At 42.8% G+C, this 14,323-nt stretch overlaps 2 protein-coding genes across 3 annotated transcripts in view; one reads left to right on the top strand and one right to left on the bottom strand.

Moving 5' to 3' along the window:
- Positions 1–6,840, top strand: part of ABCC2 (ATP binding cassette subfamily C member 2) — a 48,746-nt gene extending 41,906 nt beyond the window's left edge. Inside the window, exons 30-32 of the mRNA XM_069753975.1 lie at positions 1,780–1,946; positions 2,538–2,732; positions 5,412–6,840. Of these exons, the coding sequence (XP_069610076.1) occupies positions 1,780–1,946; positions 2,538–2,732; positions 5,412–5,541 (492 nt within the window). The 3' untranslated portion in view covers positions 5,542–6,840. The remainder of the gene's footprint in view (positions 1–1,779; positions 1,947–2,537; positions 2,733–5,411) is intronic.
- A 2,362-nt stretch (positions 6,841–9,202) lies between these two features.
- DNMBP (dynamin binding protein) overlaps positions 9,203–14,323 on the bottom strand; it is a 124,732-nt gene continuing 119,611 nt past the window's right edge. For both annotated transcript variants that reach the window (XM_069753972.1, XM_069753973.1), the window contains 4 exons: positions 14,066–14,245; positions 13,775–13,973; positions 12,161–12,711; positions 9,203–10,653 (listed from right to left, as the gene is read on the bottom strand). In XM_069753972.1, the coding sequence (XP_069610073.1) occupies positions 10,468–10,653; positions 12,161–12,711; positions 13,775–13,973; positions 14,066–14,245 (1,116 nt within the window). In that variant the 3' untranslated portion in view covers positions 9,203–10,467. The remainder of the gene's footprint in view (positions 10,654–12,160; positions 12,712–13,774; positions 13,974–14,065; positions 14,246–14,323) is intronic.

Here is a 14,323-nt window from a genome sequence, read left to right as displayed (position 1 = left end):
GTCCCTGAAACTTCTCTTCCAGTTTCTTACTATGTCAGGGTGTGATCAAAACAGTGTGTAAAGGGGGCTGGCTGACTGATCATCTTAATAGCTAAGCCAGCTCCCTCCTCTGTGTATTTTAAACAACCCATAGTAAGTAGGGTCCCTTTTATTTGTATTGTGGCCCAGGTGCTCCCGGTGATGCCTGTGCCAAAGAGCAGGTGCCTAAACAAATGGATGCGATTAATTCAGATAAAACATAGAACATTTATTTGCAAATTGCAGTTAGCAAACATACCACTGGAGGGCAGCAGTGACACGTACGGCCATAGTGATTGGCGCCTGCTTACTGAGCAAGAAATCCAATTTCCATTTTTCCACATTGTGACTTTTTCGTGATATTTCCTGGCAAGACTTTCCTAGTAAAATTACATTTCACAGGCAGCTTAGCAGCAGGTGGATCTCGAATATTTAAGGATTACGACGCTCATGTGGAGAAGTCAGGAATTGTTCGCAGCGTCTCACCGTATCTTACAATAAGGATCCTTTGATTGAAATAGTTATGATGCCAAAAAAATATGATGTGTTCGCTCCTCTATATTGTGGACACAATGGCGGCTCACACCACAATGGGGGTAACTTTGTTTTATTCTGCAGGAAAAGTACCGGCCCCCCCACTGCGTGCATAAAGGGCTCACACTAAGCTGCTTCAGGGACATATTTAAGGAATGATTGTAATGGTTTTTAACTTTTCTTTGCCCTTGAAAACTGCACAGATCTGCTCTCCTTTCTCTGCAAAATGTAAGATTAGAGACAAGGAGGCAGTACTACCACCCAATGTACGGGAAGAGATAGGGAGGCAGTACTATCTGTGCCTAATCTATTAAAAGGCAAAGACTGTGGCAGTACTGTCTGTGCTCGCATCACACATAGGGAGAGACATGCATGCAGCACTTATCCTATATCATTTATAAGAAGAGCCAATAAGGTAGTTCTATCTGTGTGTACATCAGTCACAGGGAGAAGCAATCAGGCAGTGCTATCTGTGAGAGAATAATAGGCAAAACTATCTGTGCCTACTTTATTTTTTCCAAAGAAAGACAAGTAGGCAATCCTATATGTGCGTACATCTTTCCTTTTTTTTTTTTTTTTTTACACGGAAAGAAACAGCAGTACTATGTGTGCCTGCACCTTACATAGGGAAAAACGAGGAGGCAGTACTATCTGTGCCTATATTATTCACAGGAAAAAACAAGGCAGCAGTACTATCTGTGTCTACATCATTCACAGAGAGAAACAGGGAGGCAGTACTATCTGTGCCTACATTGTTTACAAGGAAAAACAAGACAGCAGTGCTATCTGTGTCTACATCATGAACAGAGAGAAACAGGGAGGCAGCACTATCTGTGCCTACATTGTTTACAAGGAAAAACAAGGCAGCAGTGCTATCTGTGTCTACATCACTCACAGGAAGAAATATGGAGGCAGTACCAGCTGTGCCTACATTATTTACAGGGAGGCAGTACTATATGTGCCTACATTATTTACAGCAGAAAACAGGGAGGCAGTACTATCTGTGCCCACATCATGTATGTGAAGAAACAAATGGTTACTTCTGTGTAAAGATTAATTAAAGGAATAGACAATTATTGAGGCAATTGGAAGCTGTGGAAATGTATATCCAGGTACATGTGGAAGGGTTGTCTGTGGGTTGCAAGTGAAGACATTTTTTTAGTACAGTTTTGCTGCTGTAAAACAAAAGTAACCGTACCGCCATGACAGTGTAATGTTCCCCTGTAGGACCCGGTTCTGTTCTCTGGGACCCTGAGGATGAATTTGGACCCATTTGACCAGTACACGGATGAGGACGTCTGGAAAGCTCTTGAGCTTTCCCACCTGAAGCCGTATGTAGAAGGGCTGCAGGAAAAGCTCTTCTATGAAGTAAGTGAAGGAGGAGAGAACCTAAGGTAAGACGGTAGCAATGGCTTCCATATTGGCTTCTTCTCATAAACAAGTCTTAAAGGGAATCTGTCACCAAGTTTTTGCTACCTCATCTGAGAGCTGCACGATGTAGGGGAAGAGACTCTGATTCTAGAAATGTGTCACTTACTGGGATTGATGCTGCAGTTTTGATAAAATCACAGTTTTATCAGATCTACCAGTTCTCTGAATGCTGAGCCGTGCAATAACCCCGCCCACACCACTGATTGGCCTATGCACAGTGTACACAGAAAGCTGCCAATCAGTGCTAGGGGCGTGGTTGGACTACATGGCAGCAGGTTTACTAGTCCTCTAGTGATGATCTCTTGCTGATAAAACTGTGATTTTATCAAAACTTCAGCAAGCAGCCCAGTAAGTGACAACGCCGCAATCGGAGTCTTTGTCCTTACAATAGTCTCTGCTCAGATTAGGTGGCAAAAACCTCATGACAGATTCCCTTTAAAACACAATTTGCTAAATACATTGGTTAAATGGACTTTTTTTTTCAATTTGCAAATGTTGTCATTTTTGTTTTGTGATTCGACCAAATTTTGACACCAAATTGTTATTGTGCGCAGCGTTGGTCAGAGGCAGCTGGTCTGTCTGGCTCGGGCGCTACTTCGGAAATCCAAGATACTCATCCTGGATGAAGCCACGGCCGCGGTGGACCTGGAGACCGATAACTTAATCCAGAGGACGATCCGCAGTGAATTTTCAGATTGCACGGTGTTGACCATCGCACATCGGTTGCACACCATCATGGACAGTAACAAGTGAGGACTGATTATTACCGATCATCATTAGTCGTGGCGGACATCATGGGTGTCAGCACAGTTCATAATATCAGCCATTCTGCAATAATTAGAAGCTCCAAAAAATAAAAAAAAGGCAAAAGAATTGTGTAAAGGCGAAAGGATTCCAAAAAAGCAACAAGGTTTTTAGATCACAAAAGACATACAATGCAAATTCTACAAAGTTACTTAATGGTGCCATAACATATCAATAGGAGGCTGAGATCGGCCACGTCTTCTACTACCTACCTCTGTATGAAGGTCAAAGTAAGGGGGCTGCAGACAAAATTCCCCCTAAACCACAGAAAAGTGTAAAGGGCAGAACTGCTGTATACCAGAACAAAAGGATCAACCCACATAAGACATCTATAGAGCGACATCAACGCAAGATCAAAGTGCAACATACAAAATACCTGAAAAACACATTAATATGTACGAGCGCCAAGAAAAAAAAAAGTGCAGATCTGATGAAACCACATCGAGACCGGGCATACTGGTATATGTTTTCATTTATTTAGATGAGCACATTTGTCCTTATATCGCCCGTACACATTATTGTGTTTTTCAGGTATTTTGCATGTTGCACTTTGATCTTATGTTGATGTCGCTCTATAGGTATCTTATGTGGGTTGATCCCTTTATACTTTATTACCATGGAATAATACACAGCAGTACTGCCCTTTGCACTTTAATCTATTGTTTGCTTGGTTCTTTGACTTTTATAGGGGAATAAGACACGGAATTTCAGAGCCACCCCCTGTATGTAACTGTATGTAGTGGGGGTTTGTTTTTAGGTGTTTTTCAAATTTGCACTGTATGTCTTTTTTTTTGTCTTAGAAAATGATTTTTATTTTTAGGATGCACTTGCTTTACTCTGTTCTTTGTCTTTTTGGAGGTTTTAGTGTCTGAAATTGATTTGTTCCCATTTATCAAGTATATGGTCATTCTGGAATTTTTGCTAAACCCAGGGCCGAGACGAGGTATTTTGGCACCCTATGCAGACGAAGCCAAAGATGCCCCAACCCCAAAGCAAAATAATGGATCAGAGACCAAGTTAACAGGACCTCTAATGCACCCCCCTCTCCTTCGATGGGTCAATTAACAAGATTTGATGACCATTACAAATAGAATTGTTACCTTATTCACACCAAATTATCAGCAAAAGTAAAAAAGAAAAACGTGGTGTACTTTCGGGACCCTTTTTTTGTGGCCCCATTTACACAATACAGGGTAAAAATAATTTTCATTCTATATGTTAAATGTCAAACCCAAGGATAGTCATGGAAACTAATGTAGCGTAACTTTAATGGGGGCCATTTGTTTTCAATTATGGTGTCCGGCATTTGGAAGATACCCTAATGGAAAATAAGCAGAGCGCCATTATTATATTACGTACTGATGGTGGTTCTGGTGACAATCACGTAGTGATGGTTGTTCTGGTGCTGTATTCGTGTAGTGATGATGTTTCTGTTGATAATATTCATCGCCAGAAAAATTATCAGTTCGTGATAAGGAACCCCAACTCATCAATAGTACATAATTAGAGCACCGGAGCCATCACTAGTACATGAATATGGCACCAGAAACATCAGTAAATAAATACATCACCAGAACCACCATTAGTACACGAATTAATCACCAGAACCACCAGCTGAAACTTACACTACTCCCACTGATCATTTATTTATTTATTTCAATTTACTTACCCCTAATGGTTTTGTGTCCAGAAAACTTTGTGTCTTCACATGACCATAAACCTCTTTCTCTTATGACCCTCTGCACTGGTCATGTACCGAAACAGGAAATTCTCATCTGTGCATTGAAGTAAATGTTGAAAGCTGGAGCAGTCTGGTGCTTATATATATCTAGATTGTTCTGAAGAATGGGCTGCAACTCAGGATCAATATATGATGCAGTTCTTTCCCTTCCAGAGCTGCATTCAAATTTTCAAGCAGAGGTTCATAGAAATTGTGCAACATCCTATCAAAACTCAGAACGGGTCACAATCCCAAAATGTAGTATTCTATAAAATCATACTATACCTGTATGAGATTTTTTTTTTGCATACTTGTAATGGATTCATTCAACTAGTGTCGAATGCAAGGAGAGCGCTGAAATTCTGTATGCAGTGAGCTCCTCCTAGTGGTGACGCATGGTAGCAGCTATATGCCAGCACATCTCAGACCCAATAGCAGCTATAAGCCCTGCATCTAGGGGCGGATATAAAAATGAAGCAACCTGTGCAGCTTCACAGGGCCCCAGTGGTAAGGGGGCCACTACTGCCTGCAAAGCAGGTGGAATTGTGCATTATGATGAGCTATTGGGCTGCACATGGACCCTCTTCTGCATGGAAACTAATGTAGCGTAATTATAATGGGGGCCATTTGGTTTCAATTATGGTGTAAAGCATTTGGAAGATACCCTAATGGAAAATAAGCAGAGCGCCATTATTATATTATGTACTGATGGTGGTTCTGGTGACAATCACGTAGTGATGGTTGTTCTGGTGCTGTATTCGTGTAGTGATGAACTGCCCCCAATCATTCCCTGCTTACACAGCGTCTAGATGCAGCTTTCAAGTGCAGTGCCATGTGCTATAATGGAGACATACTGTATATACCATCCAGGAATTCATTGCATTTCGGTTTTATTCCTTTGCAGAGTCATGGTGTTGGACGCGGGACAGATTATAGAGTACGATAGCCCGGGAGCCCTCCTGGCGACCACAGGACACTTTGCATCTATGGCCAAAGACGCTGGCATTGAGAGCACCAACATCACGTCATTGTGAAGCCTGGAGGAGGCAGACGTGTCGGATCGGACTCTGAGCATTAATTGGTGCTGACCCAAAAGAAACTGGTAAAAAGATCCAAACCTTGGGCAAAAAAAGAACAAAAAAAGAGAACTTTTGCCGGAGAAGAAGGAAACATTATTGATTGGATAGAATGTTCATAAGGCGACCGAAATCATGTAACGGGTGAATGATAGTAATTGTGAGACTTAGAAGTCACAATGCAAGGCTTGGGAAATCTTTGTTCTTTATAGTGCTACCATAAGCTTATGGAAGGTGATGGACCACATGTACCAGCACGACTGAAGGAGATACCCAGGCATTCTAGTAGAGGATTTTTTTTAGAGTAAATTATAGTATGTTAAAGTATTGTGGTCAACGAGCCATATATGAGATAATATAAGGATGGGTGGTATCCAGGTAGGTCATTTTCGACTGTCGTTTTGTGCATACAGCTCCTATGCAGAACTAGGTGTCTCCATGATTTCAGACTACAAACAACCCCTCCTTTTCCTCGTTAACCTAAAAGGTAGAAGAAGCAAAATAGATGCAGATACATTCAGTTTAAGTGGTTTTATAGTTCAAAAAGGGATGAATGAGGTTGAAAAAGATAATTGCTTTTTTTTTTTTTCAGAAACAGCGCCACTCTTTGTCCACAGGCTGTGTCTGGTACTGCAGATCTTCCCCATTCACTTTAATAATGCAATACCAGACACAGCTGATGTGAAACTACAACTCCCAGCATGCACGTCAGGTCATGAGAGCAGTTGTAGGTTGGAGATCACTACCTCATGTAGAACATTCCTCCCACCAGCCAATAACCCCCATCATCTCCATGTTTCCACCCAATACATTGTAATATGTATGGCTAATTAGACTCGTGTATGGAGTTTGTGCGAATCGCGTCACAGGATCCGGTCCACATCAGAAATCTGTGGCCACTGGACAGGATCCCCGAGATCCACCTCCTACCTGCCGGCATCAGTGGCTCTTCTTTTGATTAGCCGGCCTGGCACGATACGTCGCAATGATCAGGTCACGGCAGGCCGGCTAATCAAAAAAGGAGGCAGGAATATCATCAGGTAGGAGCAAATCGATTTGCAGCACCTGTTCCTGTGTAACATTGTATCAGTTCGTCTTATTGTGTCATTTTGGTTTACTGTTTATTTTATGGACAAAATAAAAGATTTTTTTTTTTTTAATTTAAAATGTTTTTTTTGTTTATTTTTTTTAAATGATAATTTGACTGAATGTAAATGTCACCGAACAGACGCATTAAAGTGGTTGGCCGAATTATTGAATTAAGATTCCTTTTTTTTCCCTCTAAGGAATTCTGATTAAAAGGAAACCTGTCATCCTGGAAATAAATTATTAATCTGCAGATATGGGGTTAAAATGAAGGTAAATACCTTTACAGTGCTGCCTAGTCACCTTACTGAAAGTGCGGCTACTGGGAGAAAATGAACTTATTTCCTCCTTTGAGCCGCCGGATTTTAGTCATGGGGCGGATTTTAGTCATAACTCATAGCACTGTGAGAGCTTAGACATCACTTGGAGTATAGTACCCCATGACTGAAAGCTGGTGACTCCAAGGTGAAAATTAGTTTATTTTCTCCCAGTAGCTGTATTTTCAGTAAGGTGGGCGAGCAGCATTGTAACGCTATTTACCTGCAGATGAACCCAATATCTGCGGGTAATTCATGGTTTTCCAACTACAGATATAAGGTTAATCTGCAGATAAATAGCTTTACAATGCTGCTTGCCCGCCTTACTGAAAGTGCGGCTACTGGGAGAAAATTAACTCATTTCCTCCTTGGAGCCGCCGGCTTTCAGTCATGGGGGTGTGCAAGAGTGGATACAGTCATGCACTGTACACTGCAAATGATGGCTGACAGCTCGCTCTGCACATGCACACTGCAGAGCCAGCTGTCAAAAGTTCTCACAGGGCTATGACTGTAGACACTCGTGTATGCCCCTATGACTGAAAGCCGGCGGCTTCAAGGAAGAAATAAGTTCATTTTTTCCCAGTAGCTGCACTTTCAGTAAGGCGACCAAGCAGCATTATAGCGCTGTTTACCTGCAGATTAACTCTATATCTGCATGGAACCAGCATTTTCCAAGGTAATAGAGGGGGAGCCTCATCTTTTAACCAAACTAAAGAGCGACCTGATATAAAGTGTCTGGTTCTCTGGAGGACTAGTCATGTCCATACATTAAATAGGCAGTTTGCTATTTTCAATTGGAAATGTGTAATTCTTCATTTCTCCTGTGATGGCGCTGCAGGGATGCAAATCTTATTCAGTCAGCCTTGTCAAATTATCTTTGAATTCAGCGGCAACTTGTAAAAACCTTCTGGATTATCAGATTAAATGGAAGGTTACAGTATTTTATAGAGCAAAATTGGGTTGAAAATAAAAAATCCAAGACCACAACGTAATGAATATCTGAGGTTTATTGGTTCCATTATAGCATTGCACAATAGGATCAAACTTGATTTTCCTTATTGAACCACATCCTCTAAAAAGTGGAGCAGGAAGACCCCCCTCTCTTGCCCACCCCAATATCTGTCTCCTCTCCCACTTCCAGGAAAAAAAAATGCACAACAGTATAAAAAAAAATACACAAAAATGTATCAATAATGTACAAAATTTGTTCTAAACGCAAACTGTATCAATAAAAAAAAAAAATCTAAAAAAAAAGGTGCCTATGTGGAAATGTGCAAAGGCTACGTCTGTAAAAACACATAAAATGAGAAAAATAATAATACAAATATTACAGCGCGGATATTACACTCCCTTCAGTAGTCAGATGTGAATGTTCAGGGTGTTACTTGCTCGCAAGGGTCTGGTCTGTGTGATGCACATCGTATGGAAGGCGTCATTTCATAAGAAATTGCATATTGTGAAGAGGCCGAAGATTAGCGGAGATCCGCCTTGGTAAGTTATGTCGTCTCTTTGAAAGTGTTATCTCCTGGGATAGTGGATATAACTTGCTGATTACTGAGGGTCTGACTGCTGGGACCCCCAGAATCCCTGGAACAGGACTTGAATGGAGACCTCTCTATTCCTTGTCTATAGGACTGTAGGAGAAAGTGGTTATTAACCGCAGTCCCATAGACAATGAAGGCGTCATGTTGTGCACATTTGCTCCATTCAAGATGGGGATCTACAGAGCGCCATTTTCTTTCTCAGAATCACAAGGATTCCCAGCAATCAATCAGCATGTTAACCCCCTATCCAATGCATAAGACTTATGACCTTGGGGGATCCTAGATTCTGGGATTACTTCACTTACAGAACTCTGGATTGTAACCATCATATAGTAACACAGACCCATAGGGGCAATGGGATAAAAAAAAGTCCCCACTCCACTGTCCATTGCTGTGTCTTGTAGTGCGGTAAAGCCTCGTTCACTTACATTAGGCTGCAGTACCTGACACAGCCATCGACATGAGTGGCGCTGTTTGAGAAAATGTTTTTCATGCAACCCTTTTAAAGAATTGAACATGAACAACCAATGATCTGTCTGTGGCTGCCAGCCATCCCTATGGGCCATGCATGATGTTACTAGAAAGTGGCGGCTACACACGTCTTGGGACATCGCGCGTGCCCTGCTCAGTACAGCGTTCAGAAACAATAAAAATTTTGGCTGCTTTCTTTAAAAAAAAAAAACAGTGCCAGGTTGTGTCTGACATTAAGCCCCATTTACTTCAACCAAGCAGAGCTGCAATACCAGACACAACCTGTAAACAAGCGTGGCGCTGTTTGTAGAAGAAAGCAGCCATGTTTTACACGTCATTTACAGCCCCTTCAATTGTGGTTCCTTGCAATTAGTATTAAGACGCACTCTCTCTCTCCAAAAAAAATTTAAAAATATATATATATATAATTCCCGGAAAATAGTAATACTGCTTTGCAAACAGCAATCAGCACCACACACTGGAGAGGATGTCACTAGTATCTGGCGGGCGTTCCCTGAAAGTCATTGTTTTATGGAAAACGTAAAGCAGAGATTCTTAAATATGTCCATTTAAATAATATTAAGAAATGGTAAGTGCCGCGACTCCCACCAAAAGAGCACCCACAATGACCGCCGACACCAGAGGGGCGTGTCCTCGCCACTGATCAACCAATCAGAGCACAGCAAACCGTCATCACAACAAAGTGTGTCTTGCTTTACTGCTCTTATACACAGAGATTGGATGGCTCCGAATACTTTTGCAACGCGATGGTCAGATACAAGTTGAATTATTTTTTTTTTTATCGGCACCCAGAAGCGATACACAACCCTTTATTAATCTGTTGTGACATTTTGCTGTGAAATGGATAGAAAAACATGACCACAGCGCCACACCTGTCTGCAGGTTGTTGCTGGTATTGCAGTCCAGTCCTGTTCACTTTGATGAAGCGGAGCTGCAATGCCAGGCACAACCCATTGGCACGTGTGGTGCTGTTTTTTGGAAAGGGTTTTGTTATTTTTGGACTAATATCTATGGAATATCTAAAGTTGGGTGGGCTAAATCTGTAACGGGGACCCCCCACCTATCGTGTGCCATCTGTAAGACTGGTGTTTCATATGTCATCTCCAAGGCTTGGACACAACTCCATCCTAGGCACTCACTATAGTCACGGCACTACAAAGCCCAGCACGACCTAAGTTGGATGAATACACTTGGTGGAGTTCCAATCATTGCTCAGAGAACCCCGGATTAAGCGGCCCATATTTAATAACTCTGCTTGCTGCGTCGGTGCACCAACCGGACGCCACACACGCGCCGTCACACCCCTTCCTCTTGGTATGGACGTAATGTTCTATAAAACCACATTCTCTGTAAATGTTCAAGCAATTTCAGCAGCAAAAAAATGTCATCTCAGGAAAAACAAGGCACAGATCGTGTCCTAATGGCTGGAGAAGGGTTCCCGGTGCTCACGTGTACTCCGTTTTCCGAATGTAGTTGGATGGGACGTAGCCCCGCCTTCCTTCCACCTCGGCCAACCACCATTCACCGTTTCCATTCATATCTCGAAATTCCAGGATCTTAAGTCTCTGATTGGCTGTGACCGACAGTTCGTTTGGAGAACGCGCTTTAAATGAATAAACTGCATAATACACCTAGAAAGTCAAACAGAAGGATGGCGTCAGCTTATACTTCAGCTTCAATATATTCCGTTTTTCTTTCTCTAGAAACTCCCCTCTTTTCTACAGGCCATGTCTCGTATTTCAGATCAGAACAAAGCTGCAATGCCAGACATGGCCTGTGATCAAAGAGGGGCGCTATTTCTGAACGAATACAGGAAAGATATCTTTGTACCGTGTTAGCCAGTAGATAGAAAAATATTTAGAATTGAGAGTCCTCAGTGGTTGATACCTTTTAATGGCTAACTGAAAAGATGGTAACAAATTGCAAGCTTTCGAGACTACACAGGTCTCTTCATCAAGCAAAGACTAAAAGAAATTCTGGAGAATCACATATTTATGCACAACACAGCACAGAAAAAAAAGGGAAAAACCATGGTAAGACAGGCCACATGAAGCAGAATTACCATGAGTGATAAACAGTTACGTCCATAAATATTGGGCCAGCTCTTAGATAAGGAATGTTTTATTGTCCTGTGATTAGGGTCTCTGTTGTGATGACCCCACATGGTCTGAGGGGCAAGTTCCTTAGTTGATGTAAAAAGACATAAATCCATGCGACACATTCATTCCTGCATAACTGTTTATCACTCATGGTAATTCTGCTTCATGTCAGCTGTCTTATCCATGGTGTTTTTTTTTCTCTCTGTGCTATGTTGTGCATAAATATGTGATTCTCCAGAATTTATTTTAGTCTTTGCCGGATGAAGAGACCTGTGTAGTCTCGAAAGCTTGCAATCTGTTACCATCTTTTCAGTTAGCCATTAAAAGGTATCAACCACTGAGAACTCTCAATTCTAAATATTTCTGAACTAATAGAGTCTTTTGTTTTAATTTAGAAATCCTATAGCAATTAGCCAATTACTTGGCAGAACAAAGGTACTAATAAAGCTGGAGGTTTCTGTGTGAAGCGTGCCATCTGCTTGAGATTTTGCGATGGTGCAAAGTCCGACTCCACCGGACAGACCAGGAGCGGACATATCCTTGGTGCAACATGTGCAGCCGCAAGGGTTGAGGGAGGCTTTACTTTCACCTTCAAATCAGCAAGTAGGTCCCGACATAAACAAAAATGGGCCTCTTCCACGTGTGTACGCTGCCGTGTGCGTACCGCGTGCACAGCATGTGTGTGTGCATACCGCGTGCATAGCGTGTGTGTGTGCATACCGCGTGCATAGCATGTGTGTGTGTGCATACCGCGTGCTCAGCGTATGTGTGTGTGTGTGTACCACGTGCATAGCGTATATGTGTGTGTACCGTGTGCACAGCGTGTATGTGTGCAGCCTGCAGCCTCATGTGTCTACGTAGTTGATTGCATTCTTATAATTGACAGTAGAGGGGAGCATGACGCCATACATAACAGCTGCAGACACAATATATCATATACGACACGTAGAGGGAAACAAACCAATTTGTTCTCAATCTCTTATAAAGATAGAGGTCATCTTTTAACAAAGGCGACTGTCTAACAACTATGGCGTCTCACCTGGTTCCCTTCCAAGTCACATCCCTCTGGGTCCAGGTCGCCTCCTACGGGTGAAGGAGTCTTTCTTCTATACATTTTGTGATGAGCAGCATTTAACCCTTTGTCTCCGTTGTTCTGTAACACTGAGACGCTTCCGTTCTCGGCTTCGCTCCCCCTCTGTTTAGAGTCACTGTGTTCGGCACAGTCCCTGGTGATCGGGTTCTCCTTTTCCATAACCCGTGGTAATGGAGCAGAGTCTGTTTCACTAGATCTTCTTGAGGCCACTTCAGCAGAAGAAGAACTAGATTTGGAAGAAATGTTGGTGTCTTGGTGCCCGCTGCTCGGCACGGAGGACTCCATTGAAGACTTTGTGGTGGAAGCGGTGGTGAAACTCACTGAGCCAATAGTTGGGTTGATGGTTAAAGTGCTGTTGCTGTTCTGCCTTGAGAAATTTGGAGATGAACCACCGTAGCCGGACTCGTTGGAGGAATGGCTGCCGATAGATGCGTCTGAATGGCTGTGCCGGGTATTGTATGGCTTCAAGAAGGAGCTGTATACAAAACCTTTAGTCACTGTGAAAGGAAAGGTAAGATTAATGGGTAACTTCTGCAAGGTCCAATAGTCATTAGTGACAAACCACGAGTAGGATCTTCATGAGCTTCCACTGGCCATTCATTATTGTTATTTATCACACAAAAGGGACCACAGTCACCAAATCAAAGGTGAATATCTAAGGTCTGGAAACAAAAATCACGGGGGACCACCAGCACTCGATGAGGCACTCGGCCAGAAACTTCGTATTTTGCAGTTTGATATGCATATGCAGTATAAACATGTTATGAAGTTTCTTAAAGGCAGGGTCAGTACAACGAGGGAACAAGTGGGAACTGGATCTGACACTTTCACAACCTTCTGGATCTAAAAGCCCACCACCCATATACCCAGGCCAATCCTTGTCCTTCTCTAAAGCTTCTTCTAGTGACGCCCCCGGCAGTAACCATTTAGTACTGCCTACTCTGTCCATTTGTAAAAATTGGGATTCCTTAAACTGTTCTGCGATCCTATTACACTAGGAAAAGCAGAAACACGTGCGGGTAGCTGTCCTTTAAAGGTGGTCACTTTTAGCCATCTGAGGACCAGGTCGGCATAGATCCAGAAATCAAATGGTGGCTTCCTCCAACCAAACTCTGGCCATTCTTCATGAGTAACTGCACTTATGGGCATGTCAAAAATTTTGATGTGTGAAGGTCCGAACACTGAGATTCCCCATTATTGATCACTAAAACAAAGGGGCAGAAGCATTTAGCCAAATATTGCTCCTCTTGGAGACGGAGGAGTCCATATTCAGCTTACAAGGAGAAAGCGCACCCGACTGAGCACTTCTGCCCCATCATTGGGTGGGGGGTTTCAGCACCCGGACCCCCATGTTTCCAAACTTCTGACATGTTAAAGTGAAGATGCAGTTAGATTTGTAAGTGCATGTCCACCTTCACCTCTCTCTGGGCTTTTCATAGAGAAATATCAGAAGATTGTTCACTAGTGGTCTCGTGAGATAGAACCCCTCAAAAATCACAAAGAGTAATGCCCCTGTTAGTATTCATGTACTACTGAACAAAATAAACCCTCATATCTTACCGCCATTGTCTACCAGCCAGCGATTCTGACTACCCATTGGGTCCTGCTGTTTAATTACGCCAACCAGGTCCCCCTCCAGCACACAAACGTCCAGGTCCTGGGCAGCATTGAAGTTGCGCTCAGCCTGGTAGAGTTTTTCAGGTGGATATCTAGCAAGTAAGAGCGTCCGATGTTCATCCAGCTGCGGGATGTATTTGGCCTGTGGAGGTAAAGGACTACATTATAGAAAACAGGACATACCACAAAGAAGAGAAGGCGACACACCAAATGCTGCAGCCGCCCATCACTCACCGGACTCGGGACAGTCTTTCTAGCAGACTGGCGTTCAATAGTTTTCCTCTCAAAAGGCTTCTTGGCCGGGGGAGGGTTCTCTGGGAAGAACGTGAAGACCTGGAGCTGTTGTAGGGCCTTGCCGTGCTCCTCTTGGAATAATGCAATCAGGTTCCCCTCTCGTCCTCCAATCCCCAACAGCTGGGAAGAAGCAAATATGAGTCAATACATGGAAATAACATGAGAACAACAGCGCCACTCTTGGCCATGGGATGTATC

Source organism: Ranitomeya imitator, chromosome 2, assembly GCF_032444005.1.
Source record: "Ranitomeya imitator isolate aRanImi1 chromosome 2, aRanImi1.pri, whole genome shotgun sequence".
Lineage (NCBI taxonomy): Eukaryota > Metazoa > Chordata > Amphibia > Anura > Dendrobatidae > Ranitomeya > Ranitomeya imitator.
The sequence above is the reverse complement of the archived record's forward strand: the minus strand, read 5'-3'. Positions and strand labels throughout refer to the sequence as shown.